This window comes from Phalacrocorax aristotelis, chromosome Z (genome assembly GCF_949628215.1).
Source record: "Phalacrocorax aristotelis chromosome Z, bGulAri2.1, whole genome shotgun sequence".
NCBI lineage: Eukaryota > Metazoa > Chordata > Aves > Suliformes > Phalacrocoracidae > Phalacrocorax > Phalacrocorax aristotelis.
Genome location: NC_134311.1, coordinates 78263927 through 78289755, shown reverse-complemented (window position 1 = coordinate 78289755; position 25829 = coordinate 78263927). Strand labels below are relative to the sequence as shown.

General features: G+C 46.8%; 2 protein-coding genes across 2 annotated transcripts in view; one reads left to right on the top strand and one right to left on the bottom strand.

Annotated features, from left to right (window-relative positions):
- Window positions 1-12155, top strand: part of LOXHD1 (lipoxygenase homology PLAT domains 1) — an 85199-nt gene extending 73044 nt beyond the window's left edge. Inside the window, exons 24-27 of the mRNA XM_075079003.1 lie at window positions 5338-5508; window positions 6627-6765; window positions 8184-8345; window positions 11502-12155. Of these exons, the coding sequence (XP_074935104.1) occupies window positions 5338-5508; window positions 6627-6765; window positions 8184-8345; window positions 11502-11982 (953 nt within the window). The 3' untranslated portion in view covers window positions 11983-12155. The remainder of the gene's footprint in view (window positions 1-5337; window positions 5509-6626; window positions 6766-8183; window positions 8346-11501) is intronic.
- Window positions 12156-16034: 3879 nt separating this feature from the next.
- The window catches only part of ARK2C (arkadia (RNF111) C-terminal like ring finger ubiquitin ligase 2C), a 50047-nt gene continuing 40252 nt past the window's right edge, over window positions 16035-25829 (bottom strand). The window contains exons 4-8 of the mRNA XM_075078476.1: window positions 24876-25005; window positions 23788-23892; window positions 23173-23268; window positions 21923-22029; window positions 16035-20799 (exon numbers count right to left, since the gene is read on the bottom strand). Coding sequence (XP_074934577.1) covers window positions 20682-20799; window positions 21923-22029; window positions 23173-23268; window positions 23788-23892; window positions 24876-25005 — 556 coding nt within the window. The 3' untranslated portion in view covers window positions 16035-20681. The remainder of the gene's footprint in view (window positions 20800-21922; window positions 22030-23172; window positions 23269-23787; window positions 23893-24875; window positions 25006-25829) is intronic.

Genomic DNA, 25829 nt, shown 5'->3' with positions numbered 1-25829 from the left:
GGATGGAGACTCCCCCACCTCCCTGGGCAGCCTGTGCCAGGGCCTGACAACCCTTTCGGTGAAGAAGTTTTTCCTAATGTCCAACCTAAACTTCCCCTGGTGCAGCTTGAGGCCATTTCCTCTCCTCCTAACGAAACCAAACCAAAGAAGATCTGCTACAGATAAACAAGGGATAGAGAGGAAAATCATTTAATATGGCTGCAAAGCGTAAAGACAGTTTAGCTCGCATGGACATGCGTGCATCCAAGCCTGAATGTGGTTCTGCCAGCACAGATTTGATCCCATCAGCTCTCACTTTGCAAGGAATAGTTAATATTCACTAAAGCAAGCTCAGGGACCAGGTGCCTGGTGAGTGGTGAACCCACCAGACTCGATTAATTCTCAGCCTTTTTCTCCCATCCTCCCATGTTTATGAGTGTGTCAGAACAGCTTCATATTTTAGGGGTGAATATAGATAGGCTGGGGCAAGTGGTGACTGTTCCCAAGAGGGGCTTAGGAAAATTCTGGTGCTGCAAGTTGGTGTTTTAGTTAAATGAAGTGGTGTCTTCATTATCTGTGCTACATCTACTACTTCTAAAGTCAGACTCAATTGTGCTTATCACTGCAGCGATGCATGACAAGGAGCTTACAATCGAACCTGTCTGCCCAACATCGGGAAAGCACAAACCTTTAGCATGAGCTGGGAAAAAGGGAAAAATGTTCCTGTGGAGACCTTGCGGATTAACACAGAGGGTCCTTGCCCAGCATCACTCAGTTGTCAGCTTTGGTGCTTTTGGAAAGGAGGATAAATGGGACAAATAACTGCTCTTTTGGATAAGGACACTTGGGGAAGAGAATACATTTCCCTACATGACACTAAATTATACAACTGCCAGAGTCAAGCAAGAAAAGTGTTTCTGTTTTCCCCAAAGCTATTCTCCTTTAATTACATTTGAAATATTTTGCATGTCATTGAAAATGTCACTTCCAGCTGCGGACCATTAAGGACCCTACGTGGCAAAGCCATCGGTTTTATTAGGATAGGTCTGCTGCAGGGGATTTTGATGGCAGCAAAACAGGCCTGGAGTGAAGTACCTTTTGTTTCAAACATTAAACACTTGTTATGGTGATGGGGGATCTTCCACAAAGGCACAGTGGTGGCCGAACTATTTTAAAGACTGAGACCTGTGTATTCAAGCAGGAACTGCTCAGATATGTTCTATTTCTTCCCTTCTGCCGAAAAGCAGTAACGCAGACAAATGTAGTGGTACTGTTTTGCACCGGGGTCACTGCAGAAAAGCCCACAATTTTTTCCAAGGCATTCATGCAGTCGATTCATTCCTGAGCCCTTGTGTTCCTGGTACTGTTGGTTGAGGTGCCAAAGGGATACAGGCTGATCCGCTCTGTCTTTTCGGCAAGCACTGAAAGTTCACTGATGGAGCAGCTGTGGTTTTCACAGTGGAACAGGATCCACCAGCCAACAGTGTCCAGGGAAAAGGCTGATGAGGCATTGTTGCAGAGGTCCTCCAGTTTCTCCTGCACAGCTAGGCTGTCCTAGAAGTGGACAGGACCTAGGAAAGTCCTTCCACCCTGCTACATCCACACCGCTTTTCTGGCTCCTCTTCCTCAGTCCCTCACTGTGTCCCCCACTCAATAAATCAGCTTGTGCTGAGGATTTGATGCCTCCAGGGTTACACCCATGATTGGGACATAGTTCCCTTCCCTGTTGTTTCTCAGGTGCTGTAATTTCTCTGACCCCATTGCTCTGCAAAGCCACAGAGAAACAGAAGGTGGACACAGGGTAATACCTTGAAACCAGGATTTCCTGACCTGAAAAGTGGTTCTGCAAAAACAGTTTCTTCTCCTTAACACTGTTGTGCCCCTGACTTGCAGAGCCATCCTTGTGGAAGGCAAGTCTCACATTTAGACTCTGTGTGTAACAGGACTTTCTGGTTTTTTCTCTATCAATACAATAAGAAATTAAATATATCTTTTCCAAGTCTGAAACAAGAGAAACCCAATTATTTTCCTGGTAAAGCAAATAACTTCTTCAACCCTGAATCAATCCTTCCATTTCCATATCAGCTTTTAAATGGGGTTTAATGCTGTGGTAGTGAAACCCTTGATGTGACACCACTCCTGGCACCGGGGGACATGGACAGGGTGGGAAGATGTGCTGCTCTGGACATAGCCAGTACAGCATTCAGCTGGGGTGAATTATTTCTTTTGAGAAATGAAAAGCACTATAGGATTCTTTTACAGATTCCAGGTCTCCTAATCTAAGTTGCTAAGCATCAGGAAGGAAAACAGGAAAAGGAAAGACCAATTCTAGCGAGAGGGAAGAAAAATATTTTTTCCTTAAAGCAGACAGGATGGTGCTTTGAGGCAGTAGCACCATTTTTCTAAGAGTGTCCAGCCAGCTCTTTGATTCGAGGTACCCTTGTGCTGTAAGGAATGCCTTGCTGGTATTTGCTTTTCAGTGTCGATCTCCTGACAGAGCCCAGAGCTTGCTCTTTAAATAGCACAGAGCTGATAGATGCATCTTTTGCAGGGAACACCAGGAAAAGCTGCGTTTTGTGCTTCCTTTGCCCTCAACTCCAGCATGTGCTGGAGAACTAGCTCTGGCCCATCTCTCCCTGTGATAAAAGAGCAGGTTTTTGTTGCAGCGCTCCTGCTGAGCTGCTGCTGGGACCAGGCTGAAGAAGAGAGAGGAGGGTACGTGCATCTCATTCGGTCTCTCTCCTGATACCACTGTTTAACACTGATCCTGTCCCACTCACTCTGTTCATTGCTGGCAACAGGACTAAGACAACCAATTTATTCTATCCTGGTCTTTAGTCATTGATCTCTTTTGCTGAAGGATGGGATGTTTTCTTTCTTTCATCCTGTACCGTTTTAACTAAAGTTTTGATGGAAGCGGAGCAGCCTCCTAAATATGCTGCAGAGATGTTCATTGAACTTAAATGGAAATGAGCCTGCCAAAAAGATTAACAGCTGACACTGCCAACATGTTTAGAATAAATTTCCAAAGAGCCCCAAAGAGCAAGTTGCTCCAGTTAGAGGGCAGTGGGAGCCCTGGGAAACCTGTAAATCTGTCCAGGAGGCAGTAAACTGGTGAGGATCTGTGAGGGTATTGCATGCCAGCTCACCCCCAAAACCCCTTCATACCCTTGTTCTGCTGCTGGAGCCTTGAGGAGGTCATGCATGAAGGTGGTGCTTCCAGCTCCCCTGCCTGGGCACTCCACCCATGGTATTTGCACAGGTCTTGTCATTGGCACACGACACTGACCTCCCAGTGCAAGAGACGTGGACTGGAGAGAGTCCAGTGAAGGGCCACAAGAATGATTCAGGAACTGGAGTCTCTGTTGTGTGAGGAGAGGCTGGGAGAGCTGGGACTGTTCAGCTGGAGAAGACGAGGCTCAGGGATTTTATCAATATGTGAAAATATCTGATGGGGGAGTAAAGAAGGCAGAGCCAGACTCTTCTCAGAAGTGCCCAGTGACAGGACAAGAGGCAACAGGCACAAATTGAAATACAGGAATGCCAATTTAAACATAAGAATAAAGCTTTTTTTTTTCTTTGCACAGGTACACAAACACTGGCACAGGTGGCCCAGAGAGGTTGTGGAGTCTCCATCCTTGGAGATATACAAAACCTGACTGGACACAGCCTTGAGCAACCTGTTTTGGTTGACCTTGCTCTAAGCAAAGGGTTGGACTAAATGTTCTCCAGAGGTCACTTTCAGTCACAATGATTTTGCAGTTTTGTGCCTCCTAAATTTAAGGGACAAGTGGTGTCTTTGGTTGAGGTCTGTGCTTTATAGCGGGTGATTTCCTATCTTGAAAAAGGTTCAGGAAGGCAAAATATAAAACAGGAATGGCTGTGAGGCTGGTAGAGAACTGCCAACACATGATGTAGAGGGATTGCAGTCTACAGGAGCAGGGCGACTCGTTAACATTGCTCAGAAATGTGCCATCATTTTCTTTTCAGGGCTAAAGATATTTGCAAACTAAGGAAGTAGGCACATGGCAGTGAGTTCTTGGAAGAGCAAGAGCTGTTTAATGTCTCTGGGATGTAAATAATAAGTCAGCAGAGATCTCTTATCATGAACATAACCTTTCGTTGTCTGACTTGTCTGACTAATAACAGGACTTGTAAGTAGACCTGTCAGAACCTCATGTCCCTCCAAGCTCAACAAGAGCTGCTATTTCAACAAAGAAATCAGGAAAATGTTCACAAATGTCCTTTTCTTCATTTTCAGGTTGCTTTTCCACTGAAGAAATAAAAAGAAGTAGAAAACTAAAAGGGAGCTATGAGTCCTCAGAAGGCCCCCAAGGCAAAAATTAAGTGATTTGGTGGTCCCTGCTGGAGCATCCATCACTTCAGTTTTTCCTGTGTTCATGGCCAGTCACAGCATTAGTGAATTCGCCCTGGTTGCTTGGCAAGATCAGGATAGCATGGATAATTTCCTTGCATATGCTAGCTGGCAGGATCAAAGGAGCAATCTTCCTTCCGACCTTCAAATCCAAATATGAAGGGTCTGGGGGCCACAGAGGAAGACACTAAACCCTACAGCTTGTGGCCAGCTAGCACTCCCAAGACATGAAGGGATCCCCACAAAACATGCACACACTGCTATATCATTTTTAATAACTATGGACGTGTGGTGGAGGGATGGGGGTTAGATGACACATGAAATCATATCTGTGTTTTGGCTTTTAAGGCTTCATGTTTCCCTTAAAATGGAAGGAAAAATCAGTAGTGGTTTCTGTGACAGAAGCTGCTCCATTAACTTTTGTCCTGGAACCATCCGATTTCCAGGAGACTTCACGTTCCTGGATCTGGCAAACAGTTCTGTAGGGCCCTGATTTCCCTAGGGTTTTGTAAGGCTTTGTTGTCCCTAAGCTACGGTAGTGCTTCTTCCTGGGACAGTTCCTGTGTTGGTGTGCTGGCAGGGAGCACGCTGGCCCCAGCTCTCCCTGCTCGCTGCTGCTTGCCACTGGTATTGCCAAAGCCCCATCTTGGGCAAAGTGCTGGGCAAGGGCAAGAGATGGCCTCTTGCCCAGAGAGCTTGAAATCTAGTTTATCTGGGACCGCACTCCAACATTCTCTAATCAAAAGACAGTGAGTCCCTCAAAAGCATGGCCTGACCCTAGAAGGAGGATTGGATTATGTTCTAGAGCATGTGGTCATTGCTTTTGGTATCTGAACAATGTAATGTTCAGTGGTGACATTATCTGAAGCAAATATAGATAATTTCTCATACCAGCAGGGTGCTCCTAAGGAGAGGTATCTCACCTACTTACCTAAGCAATGTGAAAACATTAAAATATTTTTTTTATATTTTTGTTTTACTAGGAATCGCACCAGGATGGCACTTGGAATATATTGATGTGAAGGACTCTGCTATGGACAAGACATTTCGCTTCCAGTGCGATCGCTGGCTGGCTAAAGGTGAAGACGATGGGCAGCTCATAAGGGAACTGGCTTGTGCCAATAATGACATCCTGGAACTGAAGGAACGGACCAGTAAGTTCAGAGCTGATTTGTGGCTTTTGCTGAGGGACCCTCAGAGGCCGTAGGACCAAAACTCCTGCAAGCTGCTCCACTAAGGGTTCCCATGCAAGAGGTGTTCGTATTTGCAGGCTTTAAGGGTTGGATTATTTACGGTACTCTTTAGTTCGAAAGTGCAATGCTGTGATAAGAAAGAAACAAATCAGGATTTATGTGGAAGAAAAAGATCTCTTTTGGGGTTGAAACTTAAGAGAGGCCCATCTGCAGTGGTTCAATCCAGCAGTAAGCCATGAGGGCACATGGTCATGGTCTCATTAGAAATAATGGGCTTGAGTCTTTGAGGTGGAAAATAAGTTCAATCCTTAAAGCTTTGTAAGTAACATTGTTCCAGCTTCCTCCTTAACATGTTCTGGGCTGCTAGCTCAAGTACCCTGGCTGAACATGACAGCTGAGCTTAACACCTCATAGCTCTGGGTCTGCTCTGGGTAATTCCACTGAGTCCAAGGCAATTATATTGGTGTCTAATGTGATGAGCAAGCGAGTGAGCAAGAGTTATTTAACTGCACTGATGATATGCAAAGTGCATCTCAAGTACTCCTGCACCGCAGTGCTCTTTTTCAGGAGAGTCCTGGAGAGTCAATAATCATGTCACTTCAGTGTGATTTCACTCTGCCCCTACAAAAAACAGCCTTGTTATTGGCATTTTTGTTACTTATATGCCACCATGGCATCTGAGCACATCCTGTTGGGTATATGGATACTCTCAGTGTCCCTGTTAAGAACAGTGGCACAAAAACTGTAGGATTTGGGATGTGTTAAAAAGGGAGTGCTTAGCACAGCAGGGAGGTGGACACAGCTTGTTCAAGAGCAGCTTTGTCTACTCCTGCTAGCTGATCGAGAAGTACTTATATTTTTCATGTACTCTACCCCAGCATGAAATCTAAAGCACAAAGAAGTCAAAAGCCCCACTGATTTTAGTGTGATTCCATCCTTATTTTGCAAATGCTTTCTTGTGTGCTGTGATAAATATTAGTAAAAGAGTTTTTAAGCAAAGCAACAGCCAAATGAAGAAATCTTTCTGGCCATCTGCTCTTCCTTCTCTGATTAACGTGTGTGTTAATTATGCTTTAAAGCCTATGAGATTGTCACAGTAACAAGTGACAGAGAGGATGCAGAAACAAAGGAAAACATCTGGATCATCTTAGAAGGAAAGCTGGGCCGCTCGAAAGAATTCCTTATGGAAAACTCTTCCAAGAAAAGGAGATTTGAAAGGTAGTGGGGCTGCATGGTGGGCTAGAGGAACTCCCTACCAGCTGTGTGTCTCCCACAAATGCCATCTCTTCTCCAATATGGTCTACAGAGTTGTGTTTGTTCCATGCTGTTTCTCATCCCCCTTCCAAAAAACCCTGATGGCTTCTAACCTGGAGTAAAAGGAAGATGTCAATTTAGTCTCTGACGGGCAGATACAGAACAGGTTTAAAAATTGTAAGAAAAAGGCATTTGATAAAGGAAGTGTAGATGATGCATGTGCATGTGCGTGTCCTTTTGTATGAGTACATACAAATGGGCTTCTGGCGAGCTCCCGGGGAGGCTGTGTGTTTTTGAGCTGGGAGGGGTAGAGGGAAGCTGGAGGTTTTTTTAGTTTCCGTTTTACAGCATCTCACTGGCAGTGGGAATCAGAGAGAAAGTAAAAATAGTTGGAGGCTAAATGTTGTCAGAGCTGCTCAGATTTGACTTTCCAGATGAATCTGGGAGGTAATGCTGAAAGATCACTGTCGCATGAGGAAAGCTGAGTATCAGCCTCATGTGCAAAGCTGGAGGCGCATCTATGTATCATGGTGTAGATTCCTTTCCCCATGTGGGACCAAAGTGCTCCAGATGCGAGATGGGTTTTCTACTTTGTGTAAGGACACAGCATGCCCTTCAGAGAAGGGAACCTCTTCAAAGCCATGGACGCCGATGATGTTCAGTTGCTTTGCAGGGAGGAAAGGTTTTTCTTGTGAAATTATAGCTGCTGTGGACTCTAGTATGAATGGCTGAGATTTCATGTGAAACATGAAAGACTGTGAGGACTTCCTTCTGACCTTCAGCTGATGGTGTCTACAGTGGAGTTAGATGCTACTCTCCAAAGCATTAGTCCATCCTTGGACGCAGGTTGGAATGGGGACCAGTCCAAGGGGATAAACTTAACAATACACAGGTGACATGACAGGGAGCTAGCCAATGGTTTGACAGAGACCAATTGTTTCTCTAAAATGTTTTCAAGCTCAGCTCAGGAAGGGTGGCTAAACTAGCAAATTTAAAATAGCTATGGTGGGTAGATGTGTAACAGATACATTATCTGCTGAGAATGAATGAATAAGCGCCGGAGGGGAAATTAGTCATTCTTTAGCTTTATCTGTAATGAGGCAAATTGATTTTGTGTGTGGAACAGTTCAAGTTTATCCTGGAAAGTCCTAGTGGCAACAATTTAAAGTGTCACCCCAATCAGAGAAAATACTAAATTTAAATATGGAAATTATACTTTGTGTTGAATGATTGTAGGTTAAATCAAATGACTTTAAATAAATCTTTTAAATAAATTTATCTTCTATCTTCCATAGCCATGTGCAAATTACTTAACGTCCATATGAGACAAGACACTGCCATCCTTCAAGATAATAACTGAAACTGCTCCCTGTTTCCTGTAGGGGAGCAACAGACACATTCCAGTTTTCTTCAAAGAATGTTGGTGATATTGCAGCCATCTGTGTTGGTCACTGCCCAAAAGATGGGAAGAAGTCATCTGCAAAAGCTGATGTCTTCTGGCATGTCCAAGAGATTATTGTAACGGAGATGGAGCTTTGCAACAAGTAAGTGCCTTCTCGTCTGCAAGGTGCCGCTCCAGGAGGGCATGGGGAAGCTGAGCAGCTCTGCATGCGTCCTCCTGAAGCATTTCAGACTTAAGCAACAGTGGAAAGTCTCACTAAATCTTAATCTCTTTCTGAAACCTAAGGACAAGCTGTTTGGTGTGTTGGGTACAGAACATCCTTGCCTGACTTGCCTGTGCAATGTCTGAGTTGTTAGAGTGGGCTTTGGCATGTGCAGATAAGTTTATAAACAAGGTGACTTGGGTGAATCTCACAGCTATGTCAAACTAATGCCTCAGCTTGTGGAAAATACTTAGACTGATTGAAATTTAAGGGGTTTGTAGGATGCTCTGTACAGACTCGCCTTTAGGTAAGTCTTGTAAAACGAGCTCCTAGAAAAAAGTTGAGGGTAAGACAAAACCTGAACCTCTGATTCAGACCAGTTTAGATGAGAGATCCTTCTGGTATGGTCCAAAAGGCCCACTGGAAAGACTGCAGTCATGCTGCTCAGCTACTGTGATTTGAATATGACTGAAATCTGCCATGGCTGAAAAATAATCATGCCTGAAGAGTCCTGAGCATGTCAGGTCCTACATGCTTTGGTCTGAACCCCGTCTTTGGAAGGGGTGACGACTCAGGGAGCAGATAGCACAGGGATTCTGCGGGAACAGGAGATCATTCATTTGCAGAACAAAGTGCTCTTCAGGAAAAAAAATAAAAAACACAATGTCAGCTGTGGATTTCTTTTCTTTTCCATGTTATTTCCATTGCTGCTAAAGAATTTAACTATAAGAAGTTTGATCCAACTGAGACAATTGAGTGTTTAAGAAGAAATCTTTGAAGTGTTTTTTCTTTTTTTAGAAGATAAGAGTCTCTCCTAGCAAATTAATCAGCCAGCAGAAGAGCCATAATAATGTTTGCTGAATGAAAACTCAGTCAATTACATACTAAAACATGTTCTTTTCTCCTGGTGGGGAAAAACCTGGGACCCTTAAAGTCCAGCTGTGCAATCAAATCTGAGCACTAAACTCGTTGGGAGCCTGTTAAAACTGTTGAAACATTATGATTTGAAGGGGCCAAAGATCTTCTCACAAAGCCCAAGATTTTTTAAAACTGTTTTAAATTAAAGAGGGGAGCCAGGAGATACTAGTAAAGCCTGAAGCCTGTCACTTCACTGAAGCACGGCTCCATCTCTGCAGACACAGCACTTCACAGTGGTGTTTGCTCTGCAAACAATCAACTGGAGCAGATTGTGTCCTGAGAGCAAGCTCTCCCTTCAGGTATTCCCAATCCCAAATATCCAAAAAAACTCACCCAGCTAAGCCAGACTGAATTAAGAGTTATGAGATTGCTGCAGCAATAGCTTTGAAATATATTGGGATTTTTGCCCTTTAGTAGTTGATCTTAGTATGTGAAAGGGCTGTGTTTGGAAGCTTTTTCTTGCAGATCTCAGGGCTAGAAAGGTCATATTTTCCTTCTTGCCCCTTGTGAAGACTGGCACTCTCCATTATAACTCCAGACCATGAGTTTTTACGTAGCCCAGGAAATAAAACTGCAGCATCAGGCAACCCCTCCACTCCATTCTCATGCAGTTTTTCCATCCCTGAGCCTAGAATCTTGCACCCACCAGAACATCTCATTTATAAAGCTTCTTTCCAGAGAAAGGAGTGCTTTACTTTGGCTGCAGAAAATGTCAAAAGTGTTGAAAGTGCTTAAGAAGCACAGTACTGCTGGAATTTCAGTAATCTTCCAGGTGTTCATTTTATGCACATGCACTGCAGTCCAGCTACTCTCCCTCCAGGAGAACCTGCTGCAGTTTGGTCAAGGTGGGGGAGGGGGAAAAAAAAATCTCGTTTGGAAATGATCTGCATCATTGGAAATGAAATACATCATTAAAAGCAGACTGCTCCAGCCCCTGGCTGGGTGCCAGGTATGCAGTAATTTATGGATGTGCTATATCCTCCCTGCACATCACCAGAGGCAGCACCGCAGAACCAAGGGCTTTCAGCATCTGGTACTTATCATTTCTGTACTTGATGCTTCCCGCCCCCCCCCCGTTAAGGGTGGGCTGGGTGGTCTAGATGAGGAAAGGGGGAGATTTAAACCTCTTCCTCCCATCTTTCCCGTTCCCTTTTTCTTAGGTCTTAACCCAACCCTAACCATAAAAGGAGCGTGGCCAGCAGGGCGAGGGAGGTTCTCCTCCCCCTCTGCTCTGCCCCAGTGAGGCCACACCTGCAGGGCTGCGGCCAGGTCTGGGCCCCCCAGTCCAAGAAGGGCAGGGAACTGCTGGAGCAAGGCCAGCGCAGAGCTGCCAAGGGGATCAGGGGCTGGAGCATCTCCCTGGTGAGGAAAGGCTGAGAGACCTGGGCTTGTTCAGCCTGGAGAAGAGAAGCCTGAGGGGGGATCTCATCGATGCCTATAAATATCTGAAGGGCAGGTGTCAGGGCGATGGGGCCGGGCTCTTTTCAGTGGTGCCCAACGCCAGGCCAAGGGGCCACGGGCACAAGCTGGAACACGGGAAGTTCCCCCTGAACATGAGGCCAAACCCCTTTGCTGTGCGGGTGCCAGAGCAGGGGCACAGGCTGCCCAGAGAGGCTGTGGGGTCCCTTCCCTGGAGACATTCACCCCCCGCCTGGACGCGGCCCTGTGCCCCTGCTCTGGGGGTGCCTGCTCCAGCAGGGGGTGGGACGGGGTGAGCTCCAGAGGGCCCTTCCAACCCCGGGCATTCTGGGGTTCTGTGATTCTGTGATTCTGTGATATGATCAGTGAGGTTAATTGCTGATCCCCCTGCTCTCAGACCATCTATACTCAGCAGTGCTGGGCTGCGTTAGCTGTGGGGCTGACTGTTCATCTTGCCTCAGTGGGTCTGTAGAAGTCCATTCCATTGCACAGGCAAAAAAGGTGACAAGTGCCCCACACCAACCGTCCCATGTGCAGGGTGTCTGTGGCTGTCTAGGGAGATGTTGGGTTTTCCAGTTGCCGTTGCAATGTTCAATCATGGCTGTCTTTCTAGAGAAAAACTCTAGTGCTAGCACGTATATGGAAAAGTATTGAAACAGCATTAATATTGGGCAATTCAGTAACATGTGCAGTTCATGACATTTGTCCAGTAAAGTGGCCATCCATACCATTAACACGCTCCTAATTTTCCTTTGGCAGATACTTTTTCAGGTGCAATGTGAAAATCCCTCTGCGTTACAAGAGAAGGGACTACAAAGTCTTTGAGTGTGCCAAGGTCACCGAAAGCTTTGCCAGCAAAGCCCGGAGCTTGGTGCCAGTCAAATATGAAACCATCGTGGTCACAGGCTTTGAAAAGGGTTCAGGGACCGACGCCAACGTGTTCATCACCATCTTTGGGTTGAACGGGGACTCGGGAAAGCGGGCGCTGAAGCAGAAATTCAGGAACCTCTTTGAGCGGGGCAAAACCAACAGGTTTTACCTGGAAACACTGGACATGGGGGAACTAAAAAAAGTCCGGATTGAGCACGATAACAGCGGTCTGGCACCGGGCTGGCTGGTGGAGCGGGTGGAGATCACCAACTCAGCGACTGGTGTGACCACCATATTTCCCTGTGGGAAGTGGCTGGATGAAAACCGGGGTGATGGGTTAATCTGGAGGGAGCTTTTTCCTAGGTACTGAGGAGGGCGGGCTGCAGGAGGGTTTTGGTTCCCTTCTGCATGCACATTTTTCTCATTATACTGGTTTATATTGCATTTTACTTTTTAAAACACTGCATTTTATATTGAGAGATTTTTAGTAGCAAGATGTGTTTCCTGGTTTAACATTTTGTGAAAGTAATACTGCTTTTTTAAAAGTGCATATTGTGAATGAAATAAATACATTTATCACTTATTTATGATTAAAAGCCACAACTAGCAGAGCTACAACCTGTCCTTCAACAGCTCAGATACAATCTTCTCCTTTCAGTGCTTTGCTCTGCCAGGGCGGGGAAAGCCTGCTGACCTCCACCACTGATGGGCTCCCCTTTTAGATGAGTAAAGAGGATAAGAGAATTGAGACATTATATTCAAGAAAATGAAACTTGGAGATCCCAGGTTTTCTTGCTTCTGGCAACTCTGAACACTGCATGTCCATATACACACACACCTCCAGAAGGCACCACATCAAAAACGGTAGCCACAGCGGGGCTTTCTGCAGGGAGGCTGGGAAAGACCCATTATCCACCCACCCAGGTCTCAAGGGTGGCATTTTCCACCTTCCTTTGGAGGGCTTTCCCTCCAAAGCCAGATGCAGCTCCTGGGCTGAATTCCTCTGGGTCTGCCCAGAGCTGAGATCTACCGTTATGGCAGCTGGAGCAAAAGACCTACCAGATAATCAGTTCCACTGCAAGGAAGCTGTGCTAATTATATTCAAATCCGTCTTATCATAATCTTACCCTATATGGCCTGAATACCAACTCTGTTTCAGAGCAGCTGCCATTCACTTTAATTTTTTTCTTTGAATAAGGATTGCTGTTTTGATTTTTTTCTGTGGTGGAGAGGGATTTCCTGGCCACAGTAAGGGCCAGTGCTCCTGTAGACGAGCTATTCTCAGCTACTCACATCTCTACAGGTATCAACAAGAAAAACTGTTTACAAACCTTTACTTCTGGAGCCCCATCTGCCTCTCCAGGAAGCTCACAAGAGGAGCAAAACAGACCTCAGGAGGGCTGAAAGCGGGTGCTGGGGTCAGCAGGCATGTTGCATTCCTGGGACCCTGCTGGGATGGGGCTCGGGCTCCCCAGGCAGCTAGTGGGGGTCCCACGAGCAGAGTGGAGCATTTGCTTTTGCTGTGCTTGTGGAGTGTCGTTGCAAAGCAGCAGTTCCCCAGTGGGTGTTTTGAAACTAAAAAAGGGTCAGTCTTTTGATCTCTCTGCTCTCCTTCCCACCCCAGCCTACCAGGGCTATGAAAAAAGCCTCCCTGCAATAGATTTGTCCCATTTTTAGACAAACACCTGCTGCAGTGAAATAGGAGTCTTTCCCATTAAAATGGTGTAGCCCCAGCATTTCCAGTTGGCTGCAGTCAGCACCCACTTGGTGCGGAGATGCCAGAGAAGCTGGTTTTGCAGCACCGCTGCATCACAGCAGTTTAAACCCTGCCAGCCCCTGAGCAAACTCACCATGATGCACATGGGAGCTGTACTGCTCCACGCTTCCAGCCCCTGGGAGCAGTGAGGCAGCTCCTGATCCCCACACCATCCCTGCAAGGGGCAAGGAGGAAAGAGAAATCCTTATCTTGCAGATGAGATGTGCTCACATCTGGGAGTTCTCACTTGTAGCAAGTAGCTACAGCCATGGATGGAGGTCCTGTTGAAGCAGGAGTGAACACCTTCAGGGTCACCAAATCACTGCGTAGGTGAAAGATGGGATTGCAGACGCCTAGGTTGCTGTCTAAACCTCCTGCCCTCCCTGGACAGGCATGTTCAACACAAAAGCTGTGCTGACCTCTAGCTAATGCTGCCCTAAAAAGGGACGAGGGGGGAGTTTGCTGACAGGGGGTCAGCAACCTCACTGTCTCCCAGGCAGGCAACCTTAGCAAAGCATGAAAAACCTCTGCTTTTTTCTTCTAAAGACTTCAGAAATGTCCCATGTTTGTGCAAAACTCAACTCCACCCTGGCCCTGGGGAGCTGTGCTGTTGCTACAACAACTAATGCTACAAAAGTAATAAGGCAAGAGTGGAGTTTTTCCAAGGGCTGGATTTTCATTAAGCTGCTAAAACCAACAAGTTCTTGGCCAGAGAGCTGAGGAGGAGAAAATCCAAAATTGTCCTAGGGCTACATCTTTTTCAGGGCTCAGGCAATTTCTGCCTGCTGGGGCAGAGCTCCCTGAGCGTGTTGGGCAGATGCACAGCTCTTGCATCCCCTGCCACTCTCCACCTTTTCTTTTTTCCTCTTTGTTTCTTAATTGGTGTGGTTTTAGTGCACAGGCCTTCAGCCAAAACCACTGATGTAGGTGAGAAGGAAGAGCAAAGGACAAGTGTGGTGACACCCAGCAGGAGTCTTCAAAACCAGGTTATCTCATTGCCTTTGTGGTCCCCATAATTTCAGGGGTCCAGTAAAGTGCTGTGTTTATGAAAGCACTTGGGTGCTGCCGGTGAAAAAAGAAGTACAACCAAGAAGTCCTTTGTGGTGTTGTATGCTGAGAGGGACTGATTGTATCTTGCTGCAGGACACAGAGATTTATTTGAAAATCTCTATGAAATTGTTGTGAAACTTTTTTAATAGCATCATGTACCTACGCCAACCTTACGTGCATGAAGGCAGAACAACTGAGGTCTGTGAAGTATTTTCTTACAACATCCCAGGCCCCATTGCCATGTGTCAAAGCCCATTTTGACATAGCAAAAAGCCTCATTTAAAAAAAAAAATAAAATTTGAAAAGGTTGGTATTTCCTGATGGGTTGTACAGCGCTGAGCTACAACCTGTGGGCCAGCTGAGGATTCAGATACTACAAAACACAAAGAAAGGGTAAACTTCCCAACCCCAGGCAGCTGCTGCGAGAGCAGATGTTCACAGTGAATAAAGATGTTGCATCTTGGCCTGTGCATTACACCTTAACGGGCACAACCCCTCTCCCTCCCCAGCGCAGCCACGGGTTACTGCTCACGGCGCTCAGCAGGGCTGTTATCAGATCGCGGCCGTATGTTTGCTGTGGCAGCTTTGAAGCAAAACCGATTGCCATCTCAGGCAACTCGCTCAGAGCCATTACCCTTTCGAAGGACATCAGCAAGATCTCAGCGAGCAACTGAGATTTTCCCCAGCTAGACAAACAGATCATTTTTAACCTGTTTTCTGAATTCATAAAAGCTTCCTATAGTAGGAGCTTCATATTGCCTAAATATGGTGCATCCCTTACGCAGCCTTTGCTGGGTGCAGGAGGAGCCAGCAATTCCCTTCGTCTACAGGAACCAAATATCTATGATCAGCAGCCGCCTGTCTCCAAGGCTTATTTAGTCTAATCACATAGTCAAAGCTGGGGACTGGCTCAGCCTTTCTACATGAAATGCATGAGGAGGAACAGCTAAATTAAGAGTAGATAGGAGGAGAGATTGGCACCGTTCATTGTGGGGAGAAAATAAAAGTGGAAGAGGACCTATGAAAAGAGCTGTGCAGGATGCAAAGTTACACGTATGGCCCATTGGATTCTCCAATGGGGAGCAAAAGCATTGAAAATACCCTCAAATATATCTGTACTAGTTTGGAGGATTTTTTTCTTTTCCCATTACGTTTCTCTTTCCTTAGGTTTTAAACAGGAGACCCACAGGGAGGGAGATGTTTCTCCACCTGGAGGATGGAGGACCTATCGGCATCTCTGCAGGACTCGCTAGAGATATCGTACAGGCCCCTTGGGATGTGTTTAGAGGAGAAATCTCTCTTTAACAGGATATCTTCATCCTGGTTCTAGAAATGTATTTTGGTACCTAATCACAAAACTGGTGCCACAGGACATCATGCACGGTGGTGTGCCTGGTGTGGAGAGCCTCAGCTTGCCTCCACCATGGAGCTCAAGCACCAACAGCCTCTGCAAACCAGCTGGGCAGAGTATTTTATACCCCAGCAGCATCTCTTTAGCACATCAAAGTCCAAAGGCATAAGCAATGATAGAAGAATTGACTCTGACCCAAAGAAAGAAGAAACGAGCAGTAAAGACCAAGTGATCGCGCTGCCAGGTGACTTTTGTGTGGCACAGGTTTATAGTTAGCAATGCAGTTTGTTTTATTAGTTATAAATAAAGTACAAAAAATCCACCAAAAGTGAATCTAAGCTTTTACACAATTTCTAATGTCTTTTTATTTATTCAATGCACTATTGCTTTAATATTAATAATAAATATTTTTCTAGCTTTCTTCTATAAAATAGTCTATGTAGCAAAATGTTGCACAGCACAACAGAACAGCAGTAGGAGTACAAAAATGTGGGTGATCCTTTAACCAGCCCCGGCCATTAAAGGAGAGGATTTTTGTTTGCTTGCTCCTTGTTTTACTTATCCCTTTTACAGTGTGTTTGCGGGGTGGAACAACCAACCCTCTATCCCCACACGGCTCAGACCCGCAGCTCCAGGCTACAGGGGAGGAGTGTTACAGAGCAGCAAGGAAAAAACCGCAGACAGGTTTTAAACCCAGGATAAGGCAAAGTCAACAAAGCAGAGCAGCACTCTGAAGGGACAGAGAGAAAAATATTAAGGTACAGTCATTTTGTGTCTTTCTAACCCAAAAGAGAATTGCTTCCAAAGCCTTTTGGGGGGGGGGGGGGGGGGGGAGGGGGTACGGCTGCTAGCTGAGCACATGCATCAAACCCCACTTCTGCCCATACATGGCCAAGTATCTGCGCTGACCAAGAGTAGTTATGGCTTAAAGCTTAAAATATTGTCAAAGCAAAGGTGCTCTAGCCTTCTTGCAAGGCTCGAGCACTTGATATTCAGGAGCCTTTTGGGAAAGGGCAGTGCGCTGTAAGAGCAGCCTGGCCATGGCTGGGGATGGGGATGCTTGGCCACCGCTGCAGGAGCGGAATGTCAGCTTGGGGCTGACCCCTTCCCTGGGGACAGGAAGGCTCTGGTGCAGGTCACAGACCTCCAGTAGATTAAAAAGCTCCAAGCTGAGGTTGCCCCTTTAACAGGTGGGATGAAACCAACTGATCAAGAAGACCAGTGCTGAGGGCTTCTGCTCCATGCATGTTTCACAGCTAGGTTATAGCAAATGCTCATGGTCAGGCGTTACAAAGGGATGCTGAATCTCTCCCACATCCATCCCAGCCCCTCTCAGCTAGACCAGGGGTCAACCCTTAAAAACTGCAATGAATCCCTCAGTTTTGTTGCCTCCAACCTCAGGCTCAATCGCCTCCTTCATCCTCCCTGCAGCGCCCAACTGGGTGCATGCACAGAGGGTGAGAAGAACCAGACTGAGCACTGATAGGCATCAAAAATTGAACAGAGCCGCCATGCCTGGGCTTCCTTCCTCGGTTTTTGAAGCAATTAGCAGAGTCGTGCACTAAACACATGCATTGCCCCAAGCACAGCCTTGTAGCAGGGGCCCGCCAGGTGTTACTGCAGGGTAACACATGCAGCAGGAGCGGTAGCATCACCAGCAGCATCAGGGACAGGGTGGTAGCAGGAATCGACCAAAACATTTTGGTTTTGCAGAGCGCTGTCAGTCACCTTCAATGTGCAAGGACACAAGTGAAAGGATCACCAGAGTTTGATTATGAGTGCAAATAATATTCATATATATGTGCTAAACACAGTCACTATATTGCAGTTTTCCACTATGTCACAGCATACAGAATCAAAGGTTTGCATTTTTATGGAATGTATCCAAGGTAACAGCACCACAGTAATACAGTTTGTAATCACACACCCTGATTTTTTTCTCTTTTTTTTTTTTTTTGACAAGATAAGCATTACCCCCCACATCCCATGTTTAATTTTCATTTTAAAGTACCGATGCATGCAAAGCATTCCATTCCCAGAAACAATGCAAAAATGAGGTAATAGGAGTAATAAAAAAAATTAGTATTAATTTCTAAATAAATAAATTATAATTAAAAATGCAAAAAACAACTATAAAAATAATTAAATAAGAACCCACCATATCTACAAGTTAGTCATAAATTATGATTGTTAAATATAAGGCATTTAAACTCACAAAACCCTGTAAACTATCAATATTTTGTTTCTAGAGATTTTTTGTTGTTTGTTTCATTTTGTTTTTAGACTCACCCTATTATCGCAACCTACTCGTACAAATTATTTAAACGCAAAGGAACCTGACACACCGATGCAACTCCAGACGCTGTAAATTCGCACGCACCTCGGGATCAGTCACTCACACGAGACCACGGGAGTTTGGTGCTTTTCTTCACCAAGGTTTTTTTTGTTTTGTTTTTTTTAAAAACTGTGCTTGTTCATTAGGCAAATAGTAATACTTTCGCATAGGCTTTAAGAAAATGCAAGGTTCGGAAGCGCTCCTCCTTCCCTCCCAACCCAGCCAGGGTCCCAGTTGCCCCATTCCTCCCCTGCTTTTCCCCCAGCTCACGCCTCAACAGACCAGACCGGCTTACAGTGTATTTTACCAGCAAAGCCTTGCTTTGCTTATCCATATTATTAGTAATATTAGTACTATTTTTAATGCTGCTTCAATCTGCTGCTGCTGGAGCAAGCCCCAGAAGTACTGATGGACCATTCCTTGACCCAAGGAGTCCGCAGCCCTTCGGTCAGGGCTGGGACCACCGTATCCCCTAAGAAGCCATCACCTGAGGTGGGTGGCAAATATATAATTGAATCACAGAATGGTTTGGGTTGGAAGGGCCTTTCGAGGCCACCCAGTCCAACCCCCTGCAGTGAGCAGGGACATCTTCAACTCAGTCAGGTTGCTCAGAGCCCCGTCCAGCCTGGCCTTGGGTGTGTCCAGGGATGGGGTATTGACCACCTCTCGGGGCAACCTGGGACAGGGTTTCATCACACTTAGCATAAAAAATTTCTTCTTCATATCTTCCATACATGCCACCATGTGTCCCCCTCCACTCCCTCCTACCTGCCTGGGCACAGCAAGAGAGGGGCTCTTCCATCCTTGCACCCTGAAGGCCTCCCTTCTTCTCCTCCCTTCTCCAGTTCAGAAAAAACCTTAGGTTGGGAAAACCTCAGGTTGGGAAAAAACCTCAGAGTGCCCTTGAGGTTGGTATTTTCCAATTACAGCTCATGGGAATCCCATAATCTCTCCAATGGTAATTTATGAACGTTTCTACTTGGAAAGCATCACTTGGATCCAGCGAAACAGATGCTCAGGGGAGCCAGAAATCATCCCCACGACATCAACATTTTCAATATATAATGCTCCTGACTAATTCCCCTTGATCCTTGGCATCTTTCTTTTGCTCTGCTAGTATGCAAAAAAAAAAAAAAAAAAAAGAAAAAGTTATTTAAAAAGAAAAGAACAAAAAGCTTTTTGGTTGTGAACGCCAGTTCTCTGGAGGGTTTTTTGACCCTATGGTTGGTGGGCTGAGGTCTTTATTTCAGCAGGAGCTTGGATCGCAACAGTTCAGCTCTTTCAGGGACTACGTCCTAATTCTGTTTTGAGCATTAATGCAATTAGGTTTAATTTGAACAACCACTCACTTCTCCATAAGGATAAGGCCTAAAACATGTATACAAACACACGCTGGTGCAGGAGCACGTGCTTTGAGGAAGGGCTACAACCCAGCCCCTCCAGAAAGCAGCAAACCCCAGTTCCAACCTGCCATCCCCTCCCACACCGAAATGCTTACGGCTTCACCAATACCTTGTGAGCACTGAGTTTTCTCCCATCCTACTTATCCGAGGTGCTTTTGCATGGGAGAGGAGTCAGCAGCATACATGTCTCCGCACTCCTCCATCATTTTTATACCCCAAAGCACAGCTGACTCCAGTAACCATCGTTTTGCACCGGTGCTGGCTGCTGAAGCCAGCCAGCCTCACAGCTCGCGGGAGAAAGCATCATGGACAATGGCAATGATGAAGACAGCTCTTCCTTGGATTTCAATATGCCAAGCTACTTCGTTAAGATACAGAAAGCAAAGAAACAGCATCTACTCCAATACTGTGCCCTGACAGAAAGCGTCCAGCACCAGCAGATAAGCAGGAACGAAGCTTCTCCTTATTGCTTCATTCATTTCATCCCCAATTTTTATTTTTATAAGCTTCTTTAAATTTGCAACACACTGTAAATGCAAGGAAAGGAAGCACACATGGCTGAGGCAAAGAGCGCAACCCTTCTGACCGTAAACAGGATTTTGCTTTTTCGCCTCTTCCCCCCTAAGGGTGGGAAAGCTTGACTTCTTCATTCCCCCTCTGCAATGTATTAATCAGGCACCAAAATAAGGAATCTATGAAAAAATATTTGGTGCAAATTAGGTAACAGCAACATGTCCACCACAAGATGAGTAGGGCATCAAACACAACATTTCTTAAGCTAACATGCTCCAGCTGCCATCCATAGAAATAGCTAAAGGACCCCTAACATGTTTCTACGTATTCGAGAGGTATATATACAATCCTCATGAAATGCAGGATTGACAGGCCAGACTACCACAACTAGTTCCTTCATGTTCAACACTAAATCTTCTGCAGCACGGGGTCTCTGAGCTCTGGGAATGCCAGCTCCCTTTCACCGGGCCCATATCCTGCATATGTGCAATATCCCCTATCACTACATATTTTACCACCACCTCCTCCTCCTCCTCCTCCTCCTCACTAACATGCCTGCAGACTTTTCTTCTCAATCAAATGGCTCAGAAGGCGAAATTTTGCTGCAAGGGTTTATGGCCATATGACCTGGTAAGGAAAATGGTGTGTCCAGCCAGTCCTTTCAGCTGTCCGAGCCGAGCTGTGTTTCAATGTCCACCCTGCAGATCGGGCACTTCTTGCTGGTGGCCAGCCACTGGTCCACGCACACTTGGTGGAAGAGATGCATACAGGGCAACCGCCTGCAGGGAGAGAAGTACCACCCCGTTAGGATGGAGGAGGTCCAGGGGACCAAGAAGAGCCAGAAAGCAGCAGCCGGGACTGCTTCAAACATGGGGAAGCCCCAGTGTAGTGACACCAGTGCTGCCTAGGTCCTACCCCCTCCCGCAGCCATGCCAGCTCACATGGAGCAGCTGGTCAGAGATGGTGTCCTTGGCTAAAAGCCTTTCAGAAAATGCCACACCCTCCTGAACTGAGTTGTTCCAGTTATTCATTATCCTGGCTGCTGCTTTTTAACCTTTCAGAAGTATTAGGTTATACTCCAAAGCCTCTTGGTTCTTCATCATTGTGACTCGTTAGCAGTCAAGAGGGTCCCCACCACTCCTGTGTGAGTGCCTGGTGTGTCCCAGGGGATGTGGTTGCTTTTCACCTACATCACCTTGGTCATCTCTTCACTCACTCTCACAAGCCAGAGGGACCCTGAACCACAAGGACCCACAGCAAGAGGATCAGGACCAGGTAGTGCAGCTGCACTGCCCACCTGCAGTTCCTTCAGACATGGTAGCTCAGCCCCTTGCAATTGCTTGTCCCCATCCTCTGTCACAAGCAGAGACTGACCCAGCCAAGCGCCTGGGGATGTCTCTGAGGGAAAACTGGGGCTTTGTTGTTGGCTCAGGACAGCTCCCTGCGACAATGCGGGTGGAGTAATCTCATTTATTCTACAATAAAGCAGCTCCATCCTGGCCACAAGCCAAACTCCCCTGGACTTCACACACACACTCCCTTTTATCATACTTTGGTCATCTGTCAAGCTCAGACATTGATGTTCCCAAGCTCCAGATGGCTGCCTGAGACCTGGGACCCATCCTTCTCTGACACTTGCCACCTGGTCCATTGGCACAGCCTTGAAGCAGGTGATCCAAAACGAGGAGATACTGTAAGAACTTGGCCCTCCTGCTGCTGCAGAGCTCTTCCTACCTACAGCCCATACCACTATCCATCTAAATGACATTTGGTTTCCCAGACCCTGCAACAGCCCAAGTGGGTTCGTCAGGACAGGAACAGGGACAACACCACCAGCACAAGGCAACTTTAATCCCAATAAACACAACTCAGATAGCAGCAGAGCAGATGGAAGGATCTTACCTGACATCTTCTCCATCTTCAAGCATGGACAGACAGATTGTGCATTTCTCATCAGTGTCTGACTCCTCTCCATCCTCTTGTTCAGATTTGCCCTCCTGTGGTCTTCTCTGCAGCAAGGTTAAGGACGTAATTTGGTTATGAGTTGACTTTCTAACACTCTCCCAAGCCTGGGTAGTTGCAGGAAGGCACATAATATCAGTTTCATCTATCAGCCAGACCGTCCTTCTTGGGGAAACCAGCCCAGCTAAAACAGCTGGTGAGAGGATGATGCCACCAACATGCTGCTGGTCACCGTGTCTCCTCCTGGGGCCGGTGGCAGTGGTGTTGGTAGTAGTGCCCCTGGGAGCAGCCTGTCCTCTGCTGCCCTAACACAGCCCCCTACAACCTTCTCCTTGCAGTGGGGATGACCCCATAGTCTCCTTTGCTGGAGGCTTCTGGAGACCCCAAAGCATGTGGGGCCACCACTGCCAGGAAGGGCAACCACTGTGCGCCATGCCAGCTTTTCCACCAGCCCAGCACCACACTGTGCCATGGGCCAGTGCCTGTCAGCTCTTCCCGTTTCTCTTTCCCACCAACATCCATTCCTATTAATATAATTTGTCTGGATCTGCTGGAGATGCAGTCAAGCTAAGTGCAGCAGGAGTTGACTCGCTTCCAACTTGGGCAATGCAATGTGAAATTACTACGCAGACAAGCACTTCTCCCGTTTTCTATTTAGCACTACCCCAAAACATGGCACCCATTTCCTTATGGGCAGGAGATCAGCTCCAACAGAGGAGATGCCTCTTGCGAAACAAGGGGAGGACAAGCTCCCCCACGCCATGAAGCCAGCGCCCTCACGGCAGGGTGTGTAGGCAGTGCCGCTTGCGTGCGGAATGGGGCGGGTTTGCGTGCACAAATCCCCCTTGGTGTTTCCACTTTCTTACCAGGTGCGGACAGGGGGGAAATTGCACCCGCTGGGTGGGAGACGGTTGAGACCCTTTTGAAAATTTGGCCCGCAGCTTCCTAGCCTAGAAGTGAGAAACAGCCAGCTGAACTACACCACCGCTTCTGCCCAGGAGCCCCACAAGATATTAAAGCACCAATTCTGGATTTTACATTCCTCCCCCATTTTGGGGAATATAGACGGCATCGGGTTGCCAAACCTGGGACGGTACCCACTAAAGTCCTGCCTTCTCTTTGCTCTGTGCCCAAAACCCTCGGCTGAGTGAGAGGGGCTGGCAGCCATGCTGCGGTTTCGGAGCACTCACCTTCTTGTACTTGTGGGGGAAGGTGAACCTCTCGATGGTGTTCTGGATGGCGCCCCGGCTCACGCTGCCCAGCCTGTCCTCCAGCTGCAGCAGCTCCTGCGGTGCAGGAACAGCAGCAAAGCACCATCAGCATTGCTCCCAGTGCACGAGGTCCCACCACCCCCCCCCCCACCTGCTGGGCAGTAAGGCTCCCTTTTGACCTTTCCATGGTGGAAGTGTCCATCAAACCCAAAACAGCCATGCTTTAATGATGACTCTGAGCCCTGGATTTTGGGCTAGTAGCTAAGGGCTCAACGCAGAGAAATGGATATCCAATATTCCAGAAATTAGGGTGGGATCTGAGCTCCGTTGGTCAGGCTGGGAAACAAAACCCCATAGAACTGAAGCATTTTGTTCACAGACGAGAAGTGGGCTGGAGTCAACCCGAGCCAGAGCCAGCCACCCATCTTTTACCAAGCCCACTCAACCTCTTCACCTCCCAGTAATTACTAAAATTGCTACACGACTCAATGCAACTGCCATGACACAAAACGGTCTTATAACTTTATTCCGGAGCTTGCACAGATTCCCAGCACTTAAAAAATTAATAATAATTCCAGTCCTCAAGATACGTACTTCATAGCTCTCCCGCACAGCGGACGTGTGCCTGCTTGGGTTCAGTCCCTGAAGAGCAAGTAGCTGAAGCTGAGGATAAGGGTAATTTCTGATTTCGTGAACAACCTGTCAGGAGTGAGGGAAAAAAATAAAGCCACCTGTACTTGCACATAGAAATCCCTTGTGTACCCTGATTTAAATTTAGTGTTTTAAATTTCAGAATGAAAGAGCAGACTGACACCTTCCCCAACTGAAGCATTTTAATAACCAAAATATGAGGTTTTATTAAATACATCTCTTATAAATGATAACTAAGAGCATACATTTCTTCTGAATAAAATGTTACAGTAATTTCTGTTGCGTATGTAACATTGCAGTTCCACACTTTCAACAGGGATTAGCTTAAAAAGATATTTTATTTTATTTATTTTTAAATAAGTGGATTTCTTTTCACCCAAGCTTTGATTTTTCCTGAGCCTTGTTGTAGTACACAGGTGCCAGGGTCTAACTATGGGCATGAGTTAAAAACACTCTTGTGAGATTTCTGAGGATGCTTTAAGGATCGGCAGCACTTGGCATGGCTTAGCTCCAAATGCAACACCCTGCTAGGAGAAGGGCCGGCAAACGATCCCAGTCAGCCCATCTTCCCGTCAAACTCCATCACCACCTGTGCAACAGGTCATGCAAAATCTTTATAGAGGTAGAGAGCAATGATGTGGGGGGGAATGGTCCTCAGGGCTGAGCCCGAGGAAAGGAGTCACCTGCTCCCAATGCAGGGAGCCCTGGGAGCCCATAATTTGTTCCAATTTTAATAATAATATTAGTAATAACTGCTGAGTGTCTCATGTCTTGCCCAGGTTTTGCAGACCAGCTTGTGAGCATGGTGCTGCATGTGATGGACCAAACCTTTCCAGAGCAGCTGAACTTCTCATTCTTTTCTCTAATCCAGAGTACAATGATGCAACATTATCCTTTCAGACACTCCCTCCCACGGCCGGAGATAAGTGGGATTCACAGAAGACAGGTGATAGAAAGGCAGCAGCCTTTATTTTGACTGCCTCCTGGCAGACAATGCATAAAACATTTCTCGGTAAAAGCATTTCACTTACCATCTGTGTCGAGGATGTGCTTCTGGGGAAATGGTGCATCCGAGGTGTAGCTAAGTAATGCTGATAGGGCTGAGGGACCGGCCGGACCTGGAACTGGGCATGAGTCAGTCCCGCATCGACACTGAGGTCCCTGTGGGCACGAGGATGACGATACAGCTTTGACTGCATGGTTTTATTGCATGGCCTACAGCAAGTCAACGCCACCGGCGAGCTCTGGGCTGCTGTGGGTGCCTCGAGCAGGGGTGACGCCACTGCTTGGAAGGGGTTTTCCTCTAGTTTGGCCAATCACCCACCAGGCCAGCACAAAGGAGTCAGGGGTTATTTTAATACCAGTTAGCATTTGTGTTAGCTGGGGTTGAGCGCCGCACAGCAGCCTGCTAATTTCAGAGCAAGAGCATTTTAGTGGCTCCAATTGACCCCCAGGCTCAGTAACTCAACCTGGCCAGACCAGATCCTCTCCGTGCTACCATCACTGCCAACAAATACATTTTGCCTTGAATATTTTGCAGGAATACAGGTAAATGCCTCAGGGCACACACCAGTGAGCTGCTCTGGATAGTGGTTAGGAGCCGGCTAGGCACCCTCTGGGGGCTTTATGACATGCCTGTGCTTTCCTTGGAGGACTCCAGCCCACGCCACAGAAAGACCTAGGGAGACAGGGAGGACTGCACCTTACCTAAACCTAGCTTCAGGGAACCCCAGAACTGCTGTTTGTGCAGAAAATAAAGAAGTTTTAAGAAATTTCTGGCTGAGTCTGCTGTAGGAAACAATGTTACACAACCAGCAAGGCAACGCCAATGAAGCAGGACATCCCTGATGGTCCCACTTGCCTGCACGCAGCCTGGCCCAGGCAAGTGAAGTGTGGTCTTCACCCAGGCTGGGGTTCAGCTTGGTGAGTTTGGGCACTTTGTCCCACTAGAAAAACAACTCAGCTCAATCCTGGGACTTGACATG